Below are 12,855 nucleotides of genomic sequence, written 5' to 3'. Positions count from 1 at the left end.
GTTAGAAATACCCAGATCTGGCAAGTGAGGCAGAACTAGGCACTGGAGCTTTATTGCAGACCAAGCAAGTTGTATATATTGTGTAATATTCAGAAGCATGAGAAGGACAGAGATAAGAGAAACAATTAAAATTAAACATTTCATGTAATTATTTTCAACTATTCTATGTCTTGTCATATTTAAATAAAATTTCCCATATTGCCTTTCAGCTAATATGTTAAAGAGAATTCCACAGAGAGGTTTGAGAAACCATATCTATATTGAGCTAAGGAAATTAACGAATAAGTCAAAGTTATTCATGTTAAAGATAGCTTAAAAATAATTATACTGGGAGGTATACCCCATTCTGAGTCATACTTACTGATTCATTTTGAGAATTGTGGTATAGTCTATCATAATTAATAACAAAAGGTTTTTATGTTATATTTTTCCTATTTCCCTTGTCCAATTTATTTGTTTTTTCCTCTGTCTTACTCATCCTGAAATGCGCAATTTGTGTGGTCAGTGCCAGTTTCCATATGTGTTCACATCAGGCCTAACAGTAGGATTTCCCAAGTGAACATATGGCACATTTCATATTATCTGCGTAAGGAACAAAATCAGACCTACCATTGTGTTATCTGAGTTTTTTATCACTAAAATTATTTATAGTAAGTCATCTGGCATTTAAATTTCACAAGTCTTCATTGTTTCGTTTCATAGATTTAGAATTTAACTAAGCAGTAACTGGTCAAAAAAAGATAAAATCTCAATTTCCAAGTATTTCATTTGTAAAATGTATTCTTTCCAAACTAGTAAGTTTGCCGGCAAAATCTCATGTTTAACTTCCTTGTCACATTTTAGAAAGTTTTAAAGCCATATTGATTCATGGATCATGATTGTTTCTTAAATTTTCTTACACCATGATGAGATGCAGTGAAATGAGTTGTTTTGTGTCCTCACAGAACTTCAGCAGACCTAATTAAGGACAGTTGGCACTTTTCTGCTTAGGAAGTCCAAAGCTAATCTGGAATTTCCCATCAAGGCTTGGCCTTTTGGGCTGATGTGCTCTGGATTCCTTGACTTTCTTGGGAATCTATACATGTCAAGCTTAATTTTGTCTTTCGTTAAAAAGTAGACAGTTGCTTCCCTTTTCTCCTCTCTGTGTTGATGACACTGCGAATTTTCAGAGAGGGGAATATCCAGATTCTGAGGTGCTAAAGGTATACTCATAGCTTATCTTTGTATTTTATACTCAATGTGAGTAGATTAATCAGAGCATCCTCAACCTTTTTGAGTGTTGTTGCACTTGCTGGGTGTCTTTGTGACTAAGGAATGGTGCACAGACTGCTTCCACTGGCACCAGAGCAGCTCCAGTATTTGGAAACGTGCTAGAGGCACAGTGTTGAACTGCGCTTTTGGGCCTTGATCCAGGGACTGTTGGCATGCAGTGTTATCCCTGATTTCACTGGAATTAGGCTACTAAACAGTTGATGCTACAAGGAATGTAGCTCAACAGATTTAGGAACAGCAAAAGTCTAGCATCCTAAACACAGCGAGTAAGAGAAGGCCTTTGGGTTCACACTTCTTGTGGGGACCACTGACATTATTTTTGCCTGCAACCTGAACCAGATCACTTAAGCTTCATTTCCTAAAATATTTAATAGATAATATACCTACAAGGTTTGTGATGATTATCTGTTTTTTTGAAGCTCATTCTAAGTTAAATTCTTATTATATCATCGGTTTGTATTACTGCTAGTGGAACAGGAGATAAACTTTTGTGAGTCCTTTGTGCATGAGATACCACTAACAACAAGTCTAATGGAAACTGAAGAATGAGGGAGTTAAATGCAACAGGGAGGTAGTTCCATGAGCTCCAGAATCAATAATGGTGTCTCTATGGTGTTTTTCTATCCTATATCTTCTGTGATGTGGTGGTGGATCACAATAAGTTAAACTTCTTTTCCTATCACTTTTGATAGTTTTGTCAAACTTTAGATGGCACTGGTGTGGCTATTTAGTGACCATATTCTGACTGTCTTTCTACTGTGAAAGTTAATGGGTAATGGCTCAGTTCTACCTCCTCTTCCTCTATGTGCACTGACTTGGGTCTTTCTTCTTCTATGATGATGCTGATTTTCACACAGCTTGCTGGAGTTCAACTATTTAAATATTTATGCCCTATGGAATTAACCAGTCTCATCAAGCATATTAGTCATGGTGTTGGCTTAAAATGTATAACTTAGACTAAAAGGAGAGAAAGATTACTATTAAAAGGCTATATGGGAGAAAAATGAAGGAGGACACTGAAAAGATTTATATGAATATGGATTGAATGCCTCAAAAATTAAAGCAAAGAAACAATGACATTATGGAAGATACTCAGAATAAAACACAAGAAAGAAAAAACAGTATTTGATGGTTGAACATGCAAATGAACTTTCTTTTACCTTACTATAATTTGGTAGTGGATATTTTCTGTAACAAGGTTTGGTCTCTTAGCTGGAATTTCTGTGTCTTCCATTGTAGGTCTGTGACCCGACTAACAGGGAATAAAATCAGTATCACTTTCCCATTCTCAATTAATGTTTAACTCAGTGAATTAAATAGTTCTTTCAATATTTAATATTTTACGGGAGAGAGAACAGCATCAACAGCAAAGACAAAGTCCCTTTGGAATAACCAAGAAGGTATTGATGAGGATATGCTTCATGGTAATATTTTAGGAAGCTAGAAGAGAATCTTGGGACTCAGTTTTCCATGTTCCCTGACACTGTTCTACCTGCCAAACTACCTGTAATAGAAAGAACAACGCATTTTGAATGATGCTCAGGCACCCGCTCGAGAGGATTCATTATTACAATTCTTAGACAGAGACTGATGCTTACCTGTAGCCTGGATCTAGGTACTTTTATCTTTTTTGGGTAGGGACTTTATGCCTCTCTTTATTATTTCCTATATTAGATATTCAGAATATGGGCTTCTATGACTGCTATGATTCTTATGTGATTAAATTCACAATTGTAGATTTTGCCTTAGTTGCTAAACTTCTCTTGTGAACCTGAACCTTTGAACATTGATGTAATAAAATACAAATGAGTGTGTACTTTACTTCTAAAGAAAGTCTCGTTGCATTTCACTTGCAGTAGTGAAGTGAAATGTCCATCTTTCAGTGTAATTTGTGTTATTCCCTTAAAATCATGTCCACCTTGGAGCATCAGTTTGCTAATCTGAGCCAAAATGAGTAGTCCTGTAAACTGTAATAATATAACATCATCCAAGGTGTGAGACCAGTGTTGTTTACTTACCTGTCTGAAAATCATTTGTTCAGATGCTTTTTCTTTTCATAATGAATATACTTCAACAGTCAAAATTTTTTCCTCATCACCATTGAGCTAAATGCTTTGATGAGGGCATATTGAAGAGCAGTGGTGCTGCATTACAGGTACTTATGTGCTATTAATCACCCAATTCTATTTACTATCTCGATGAAAAAAACATAGAGATTTGGCTTTCTGTACATTTAAAAAAATCCCGCTATTATCCCCAAACTTCAAGTGACTCATCTCTACTGTTTTCTTTTGCTTTTCCATCAGTCTATACCTACATACTAACCAGTAGATTAGCATGGAATTGAATCCAAGATTGTTCTTCTTCTGATTGTCAGTTCCATCCTGGTTTTGAAAAGATGGATACTTCAGTGGGCAGAGCCTACTCTGCTCATGCCCCTTCATTCCGTGTGCTCCAGCCTCTTCCTGTTAGGTCTCTTTATTTCCTTGATTCTTCTCAGCCAAACAATTATATTTTGGAAAAGGTGGAAATACCTAAAAAGAGGTCTTAGTAAGAAGTCTACATTAAATACAGGAAGGAATTTTCTATTGGCTAAAGGGTGTCTTGGAGAGTGTTAGAAGGGCCAGGAAAGAATGGCAATTCTACTTTTTTCTGTACCATTCATTTTTTGAAATAATAATAAAAACCAGCTTTTCTGGTCAAGAAGAAATCCAGTCTTGATGAAAATTCCAGATGTCAAAAAAAATGTGTATTTGCACAAACCCCCTGCCATTATGGTTGAATTTTCTGCTAGTAGCAACTATGGAGTATTTGCCATTAAATTTATTGTTTTATTTTTACTTTTTCCCTATGAAAGGTTTTATATGCATGAATATCTGCAGAGTATTCTTCATTCCTTACCCCAAAATTAAATAAAAAATTAAAAGTTTTGAATATGTATTCCATTTTGTCAGTAGTTTTAGAACAATTTTACAAAAAAAAAAAAAAGAAGAATGTATGCCACAATTTCCATTTTAAATATCTGAAAATGAAGACATAGAAGGGTGAATGTCAAATTTTCAGAACTTGGCTGCAACTACAGGAGCATTTAGGCTGTGATGACCATTCGTAAGACACACAACAAAATGGTGATGCACTTGAAATATATGATCAAATATTGGTCTTGTACCTACTCCATGGTCAACACTGTCTCTGAACTGTTAAGTGTTGCATATTATACTGATTGGAATGACTTGAATCCTTTGTGACAAGATGATTCTGTTTCTTGGAGCAGATACAAAAACTTTGTCTTTTTTGATGGAATAACTGTAAAGGAAAACTTTTTTTGTATCACAAACATGAATTCTCTGTAACATAAGTTAGGTGGTTTCCAAGTATTATTTTTTTCATTTTATTATAGCAAGATAACCATAAATACTGATCAGTTCCTACTCCAGGATCTCAACAGTTACCAGCTTTGACATACATATAGCCTAGTACTTTTTACTGCAAATTGTAATAATTTACTCAAAACCAAATGCTTCCATAATGCACAGTATGCTATAGATATAAAAACAGGTATTAAAAACTGTTTTGTTTAGTAATTTTTAGGTTTTCATATGAGTTTTGCAAATAGCTTTATTAGTGATATTTTCACAATTAAAACAAAAATTAAAATAGGTATTAGTAGTGGGTCCTATATGTCTCTTTTAGAGGGGCCTGGAGATTAATGTTTTCCTATTTCTTTTTTTTTGAAAATATGTGGTGTAGTTGCCATCCTTCTGGCCAAAGAAACCTGGATGGCTTCTCCCTTCTGAGCACATAAAAACAACACTTTAATTAGCTGAAAGGTTACTTATTCCCACATCATCTGGGATTAAAATTGCTTTCAGTGGAAGAGCTTTAATAATGGCCCTCCTTTTATGTTGGTTTATTTGGAGATTTTGTAATTAGTGCTAAGATGTTAAAAGCTGTGGATAGAAAATGAGATATTATAAGGAAAACCTTTTTAATTGTTATTTTTCAATTTGACAGTGATAGAATATATTCTGTACTGTTATGTAATGTCATCCTCTGGCAGAAGCATTGAAAGAAAAAAAAAGGAAAAATGTTTTGTAGTCAGAGCTACTTATTTTCTGTACATTTAATGGTATTCACAGTGCATATTATGTTGCAAAATCTCTGTGTTCCATTAGATGACTGATTCTGCTTCTTGCTCTTTGACATCCTATACTTTATGTGTACTGGTACACAGGCTCCTAAGATAGTGGGTTTTCCTGGAAGTAGGCAGGTTTGGAACACCCTAAGAAGTCATCGATTTTTCTCGGTTCTATCATGGCTGACTCAGTGCAATAAACTTTTAAAAGATACTGAAGACTTCTCATTTTGAACTGCAGTGCATATGTATAATGCAGCCATTCCTTTTAGTAATGGTTCAAATTTGTGTAATAAATCATTTCCTTGATGCTGTATGTACAGCATCTGACAGAGTGGTTACGTATAGAATGTATACTGTTTGCTTCAGTCATGAATTCATATTACATTTAAATGTTTGCACTGAAAAACCTGTTATCTCATGTGAGGTATAGTATAGCTTTTCAGATACGAGACAAAAGATCTATTGTTACAGTCTCAGTGCTACATGTTGTTTATTATATGAATAATATTTTTAGAGTGGTCTTTCTGCCCTTTAGAGCTGCCTTTATATGTAAAAAAATAAATTAAAAATTCTACATATATGGTCACGGATATCAGTCATTTTTCCAGGGGAGGGAAGGAGGAGGGGAAGATGCAGAAATCCTCCTCCTCTTAGGCAGTAGTAACAGTGTGAGGATGCCTTGTCCTCATTTTTTTTACTTCTGAGATTTTATTGCTGGCAGCCAGATGTGCTGAAACTCCTGACGACAGCATCTATTCACTGCGTGTTTTTAATAGGCTTAGAGAAATATGAGTAGAGTACATGAAAGCAGCTCAGCTTCACACTTCAGCTGGGAATGCCCAAAAAGCTTACTGCTGTTTAGAATTCTTGCTACAGTCGGGAGAAAGCCGCACGGGTACTAAATCTTCTACGACTGAATTAGAAGAATAATGACTGTACAATTAACTATCAGACCCTGCTCATTTAGGCACAGTTTTTACAGAGATCAGGAGAAATATGGAACTTGATTGGCATATTTGTATTTGATGGTGTGTACAAAATAGATGACTTTTAAGACAGGTGGTGAAGAAAAATAGAAGAGAAAGAAAGAGAGAAAATGCAATTTGAGACACTGCGCCAGGTCTGCAATTCTGTTTTATCTCATTTTCATGGGGTTTTCTCATCCCCTCCAAATATTTTACAAAATGATCTTTTTGGACAAACGTTGAACAACACTAGGTGAGTAGAAATGAAACATTTTTGCTTTATCATTTCTATTCTTATGCTGATGGTAATCTATTTGCATGCTTTTCAGTGGGGTACTTTTATAATTGCACTCCTAGTTATTAACATTTTTATGGTAGTAGTGAGTCTGTTAGTGTTTTTATGTTTTATGTAAGGATTTACATGAGAACTCAGTCTGCAGAAATAAAATCAGCAAAGATAGAATAAAATATTTAAGATGGTTATGTATCTTCCAAGTACATTAGCTGCCATTAGAAGCTAGCATTATTAGCTGTAATCCTTAAAGCATATTAAATATTCATAAACAAATTTGTCGGAGAAAATGATTTCTATGTGGATATGGCAGTGAAAAGATTAAATGCTCAGAGATGTCTGTTTAACCATACATAATTTATTGGAAGATGCAAATTAGTAGTCCTGCATACCTTTTGCAAAATAGGCAGAAAGCAGTTCCTTATTTTTAGAAGATTTAGATTCTGCGTGTGATGCTCTTCAATAATCTTTTTAACTGGTCAAATTATAGTTGATCAGTGGACGCTTTGCAGCAGGTCAGTCAGCTCCGTAGGCTATCCTTTTGTGAATAGCTGTTTTGTGGGAATTAGAAATGATAGGGCAAAGTAGTTGTTTATCCGTGTGAGACAGTTATTGAACTGGTTTCTTAGGATTTTTGAGGTGGTAAACTGAATTAATAATATCTCATTTCCGTGGCATTATTCAGTAAACATATATAGTACTGATGTTTAGAACTTTTTCATACTTCTGCTAAATATTAACAGTAAAAATTATTAATAATTTCATCTGAAAGAGTGGGAGTGCAGGTCAGGGAGAATAAGAATCCTGTAGTTTTTTATAAAGATAGTGCACTGATGGAAACATTCTGGAAAAACAGTGGAAGTAATATTGCAGTGACTATATCCAGCATTTTAATCATCTTCTCTGTATCTGTGGGAGAAATCCCTTTTAAATGGGATATTATTTCTTAAATACAGTGATATTTGCACTTAATACTTCAGAAAACTGTTATAATTTTATTTCCCAGATTTTTATTGTAAGGATTATCTTCCTTACTGCTGATGTTTCCTTTAAAAATACTTTAATATTTATTTAATGTTACTGTTTTCAAGTTTTGTTGTCTTGTTTATGAATTTCTAATTAGGCATGCAAAATTATGGAAGTAGCTTTAGCAATCATAGTTACTGTTATGAATTAAGATGTTTTTAGATATGTATGAAATCTGTATTCAAGGAGATTGTTCTTATATCCCTTTGCTGTACTGTGAAATCTTTGAAGCTCTACAAAATGGAGCAATAATTTATGTATTATCAGCTGTGATTGTAAAACTGTGCATATTTCCAAGTGCATAGTTTCAGGCCTGCAGCAACCAACAAAGCCCTTAGCAACTGTTCTAATCAACTCCCATCCCAGTCCTGATTCTCTGCTTCTCTGGATCTGCGTTTGCAGATCAAAGTGCATGCTTTTTGTAGATCAAGGTGCATGTTTTTGTTAATTATTTTAGAGATAGATGTGCATCGTGCTTTTCGGTGTGTATTTTGCTTGTAAGAGTCGAGCAAAAGCTGCATATGGTATCAGCTTCAAATCAAAAGACATTAGAGAACTATTTTATTGCATTTGCTGTGCCTGGGATTAGAAGTATATTTATCCTAGGAGACTGGCAAACAAGAAAGGATTGTAAGGAAACTGAGCCTCCTACTTAGTATGGACTGTCTTATTTAGGATGAGAATAGTTCTGTTTTTATAAGGAGCAATAGTGTAGTGTTTCTCTAGGTATCAATGCTTTCAGCCTCAAGAAAACTGCAATTTTTAACAATGTGCAGCAGTAATTGGGAAAGATTAAGACATGCTTTCTCTGTCTTCTCACAGTAAAGTTAGGTGAAAGATTTTTAAGTTATTGAGCAAAAAGATTCCCTCTTTTAAATAAGTAACAATATTTTAAATTTGAGCTTGATAAAAGGATTTCGAAGAAGTCATCTGTGAAGTAATCATTAAAAAATCTTGCTTACATTTATTTCAGAAGCTAGTCCTTTTATTGTCTTACTGATTTAAAAAAATCTGTTCTATTTTTGTAATTAAATCAATGTCGTGTATATTATAGGTAGATTTTTCACTTAAAGTTTTGCACAATTAATCTAATGCACTTTCTAAAAACTAATTGTTCATGCATTAAGAGTTGATGTTTCAGAACTGTGGTAAGGAAAACATAAATACTTCCAGCATGGAAGAGATTCTGCTTTGATGAGGTATAATGCAATCTGTCTCTTTGGTCTTCAAAGTTCTATATTTTGTCAGACTAAAAAGACATTATTCTTTTTCTTGTTAAGGTGGGTTTTTTCTGTTTTTACATCTAAAAGGTACTAGTCATAGTCCAGAAAGATAGCAGCTGACATTACACATGGAATGATTAACTGCTGCTTACACAAAGTAATAATGTGAAGAAAACCGTTTAATGGATACAAATAGTACAGTAATAATGGAATGTAAAACAGAAAGTCATAGGAAATGAGGAAGTATACATACAACTGTAACTGAATATCATCATCATGGCTAGGCTTTGCGAACAAAGATTTGGGAAGGGCTCTACCCACATTTGTTGCAAGAACTGAATATACATTCCTCCTAATTTTTTTTTGTTTGTTTGTTTTTCACATCATCTGTTCTTGGAGTTCTTGTTCTTCTGAAAGTTTTAGATATGCTGAGATTTTGTTGCAGGAAAAACAGATATCTTGGGCTTCACTTTCTGATATTATACCAAACATTGTCAGGAATTAAACTGTTTTTCATAATTTCCCATAGAAACCGTACATGAGTCGGGTTCTTATTTGCATAGTTTTTGTGTTGCAGTAGCTGATGTGGGAGGATCCAAATAATATTAAGCTCCTTGTGAATTAGATTGATTTTACCATTTAAATGGGTTTAGTTATCCTCTCCAAACAGCTTCTGTTGGAGGAATATTGCACTTGAGTTCTTTTGCCAGGTATAGGGCAGCACTGTCCTGTAAGATGCTGTTGAGAGTGTAAAAGAGAGAACTGGTTTGCTGGGCCTTCCTCCTGTTCTTACACAGCTCTTTCTGACATTACAGCTCCAGTCAGCTGAAGCAGTAAGAGCTATGATTTTACCTCAAAATTGTATTTCACCTGTGTTGGGGACTGTGGTGCTATTTCCTGTGTCATAAGTTACTTTCTATTGAAAAATGCTTAGAATTACCTCATGTTGAGAAGCCATAAGAACTGTTTTTTATTCTTAGCATTTGGCAAATAGCTAGTTAGTGGAATACATTTTTCATGTGCCTGGGAAAAAAAATCAGGAGACCTTTTCTGAAAACACAGTATATGTTTACATTATATCAGAGTTTCAAAGCAACATCTAAAGGAGCTTCAGCTTTTTGAAGTCTAAAATTGTCTGACAACTTTCAGTGACATACTTTTCTTTCAAATAACAAAAGATGATGAAATATAGTTTAAAAATGTTTTAAAAACCTTTAGTAATGAAATAAGCTGGATTTTCTGATTGCCATTCTTCATTTAGTGTTTAGTGTACAAATACTGTGCTGTCAGATGCTCTATTTGTAGCAGCATGCTTTGAGAAGTCACAATTGCTTTGGGCAATATTCAGATTAACACATCACTGCATAATGGCAAGTATCTTTTGTGACTAAAATTGATAAAACTGTACAGAGGAGTATCAGTCCAATTTTGCCATTGCAGTATATATTAAAACCTTTCTCAGAGAATGGAAAACAGTGGATTTACCTAAACTTGGTTTCTCACGTAACGTATTGCTACCTTTTTTTTGTTACAGCTATGAGAAAGAGAGTTTGTTGTTTAGGTTGGCCACAGAGGGGCATAAGATAACTGATATATTCGGCCCCAAAACAGTACAAAGGTTCTTCAAGAATTCTATGTACAACAGAGACTTAGGAATTGTCCACGTTTTGAAATTAGACGCACTTAGTTAAAAAAACCAAATTGTACTTTCTTTCATTAAATTAAACCCCAGTATTTTTAAAGTCTCTTAAGAATTTTTATGTTTTTAATTCCTTGGTAAGCGTCTTGTATATAAATACACTGATTTTCAGCAGGTTACTAGAATACCCAGAGCCTGTTTTTGAAACCAGACATATACACTGAAAATATCATTTTAGCAGAAACATATGATTTATTTTAATTATTTAATTTTCTGCTTTCTTTTCTAAATATACCTAGTAGCTATTTACTAATGCTCCATTTTATAATGAAGCCATCACATGATATCAAGAATTACTAGCACAGGCAATTGTTGTTTTTCATGGTGCAAGTAATGATTACTTTGACATTTTCTGTTCTTTGTTGGAAAAAAGTTTTGTCAGGATATTTCTGTAGAATAGATTTGAGAGGGTTTTTTTCTGACTCTGCTCTGTGTTGGTTCAATAAAGCAAGAGGTTTGCTAATATTCTAAGAGAATGTTGCATTTTCAAATATTACTAGCCCAGAAGCCAAGGAGAAAACACTATAATGACATTAGAAATGGGAGTATATTGTCCATATTCTATCATGCAAAACTGAATAATAACTGAAACTGCCTCTCCTCACTTTCAAAAAGTAGCTCATTTGTAGCTACCTTTAAAAATTAAGTTTGTTGGGATTTTCATGTCTGCTCCTTTTTACCTCCATACTAGTTTCATAGTATCCTGCTTTAGTAGTAACCTGCTTTCTCAATTAAAAACCATGCAATGTTGGTAAAAAAATCCAGAAATTTTATTTGTGTTCCTACTTTGTATTTTTCCCTTAATGACCTAAAGGCATAGCAAAGCTATTTCCTCCCCTTCTTCTTAACTGTTTGTGTCTTGCCTCAGACTCAATCAGAATTTCAAAAGAAAGCTAGTTCCAGTCCTAGATCTCTATATTACTTCAGAGAGGTTGTACGTCAGATGATCCTCTACGTTTTTTTCTTCCTAAAATTAGAGGCATAAGTCATATTCAGGTGAATCCCTATGTGTACACACACACACACATACATATGTACATACATACATACACATATATATATATATATATAAACTTCCATAAAAACAAGAGGAAGATTGGCAGCTGGGACAGCAAGTTGTATATAATGGGCAAAGGGAAACTCAGACAACTGTGCATTTGGTCTTTTCTGCACCTTTGGTGTACGTCCCTCATAGAGCACTCTATGTGCTCTTCAGACTTCACGTAAGTGCATCTGACCCTTGCTTCTCTGCAGACTTGCTTCTGTGGGACAAAGTGGGACTACTAGCATGATTTTCCAAATCTTCTCATGTTTCTATTTCCATTGGAGGAAGCAACTGAACATACTAACTTGGCCCAAAGCTATTTCTTTCTGAGAAGAAGTTCGGTATTCCATCCTGTCTTGGCAGCTGTTGGGTTTTGGGTTTGTTTTTCAAGTCCCTATTTCTAGGAAAAACCATTCCTGTAACATTCTGTTATAGATATTTTCAGAGACAGAAAAGTAAGATATTTCCTTACAGAACCATTTCTCTTCCCATCTCTTCCAGCTCTGGAGAGAGATACCTTCTGTTACTTCCACCTCAGTTGCTACAGATTTAATAAGGTGACATATGCTTCCTCCATGAATCTCACAGAGCTGTGGATATTTGCAGCCATAACAGGTTTCTCTCTATTCTCATTGTGCATGAGCTGCTGTTATCTGATGATGGCAATAAAATCCTAGCTGGCATATGATCTTAACCTCCCACCAGGAAGAGAAAAGAGGATGGATCAGAGGTGGATAATTTATCTCAATTCAGCTAGTATGTTAAATTCACAAATTTAAATAATCCTAAATTTGGAAATGATTAAACATGCCTTAAAACTTGATTTTTTTTTCCTCACCTGGGTGAGAGCAACAGAAATCTAAGCTGTACTTGAGTTACCAAGTACAACATTTTCTATCAGAACATGTAAAAATAATCTCTTTTCATTCTTGAATAAATCAGATAATTCCTGTCATTCCACATATCATTCACATAAGGTGTGGATATTATCTTCTCTTTCTGGAATAAGAAGGAAGAGGCCATGATATTAAAAAATGACTATGATTTTGTGTACTTGAAGTATTTAAGAGATTTATTGAATGAGGAGAGCTCAGTATTTTATGAAAACCGCATGTTCCAACATCCAGAAATCAAGGTTGCTCGTCTCAACCCTTGACTAGGTAATAGATATATTTGAGGATAGATTGAGCTGTGG

At 34.5% G+C, this 12,855-nt stretch overlaps 1 protein-coding gene across 49 annotated transcripts in view; it reads left to right on the top strand.

Annotated features, from left to right (window-relative positions):
- Positions 1–12,855, top strand: part of RIMS2 (regulating synaptic membrane exocytosis 2) — a 457,577-nt gene that overhangs the window by 132,220 nt on the left and 312,502 nt on the right. For 11 of the 49 annotated variants that reach the window (XM_027692440.1, XM_027692435.1, XM_027692439.1 and 8 more), the window contains exon 1: positions 6,072–6,628. The exons of the other annotated variants lie outside the window; for them this stretch is intronic. In XM_027692440.1, the coding sequence (XP_027548241.1) occupies positions 6,507–6,628 (122 nt within the window). In that variant the 5' untranslated portion in view covers positions 6,072–6,506. Of the gene's footprint in view, positions 1–6,071; positions 6,629–12,855 lie in introns of those variants that run through there. 49 annotated transcript variants of the gene reach the window in all.

Source organism: Neopelma chrysocephalum, unplaced genomic scaffold (genome assembly GCF_003984885.1).
Source record: "Neopelma chrysocephalum unplaced genomic scaffold, ASM398488v2 Primary Assembly neopelma1_86, whole genome shotgun sequence".
In the NCBI taxonomy this organism is placed as follows: domain Eukaryota; kingdom Metazoa; phylum Chordata; class Aves; order Passeriformes; family Pipridae; genus Neopelma; species Neopelma chrysocephalum.
This window is presented reverse-complemented; position numbering and strand designations above follow the sequence as displayed.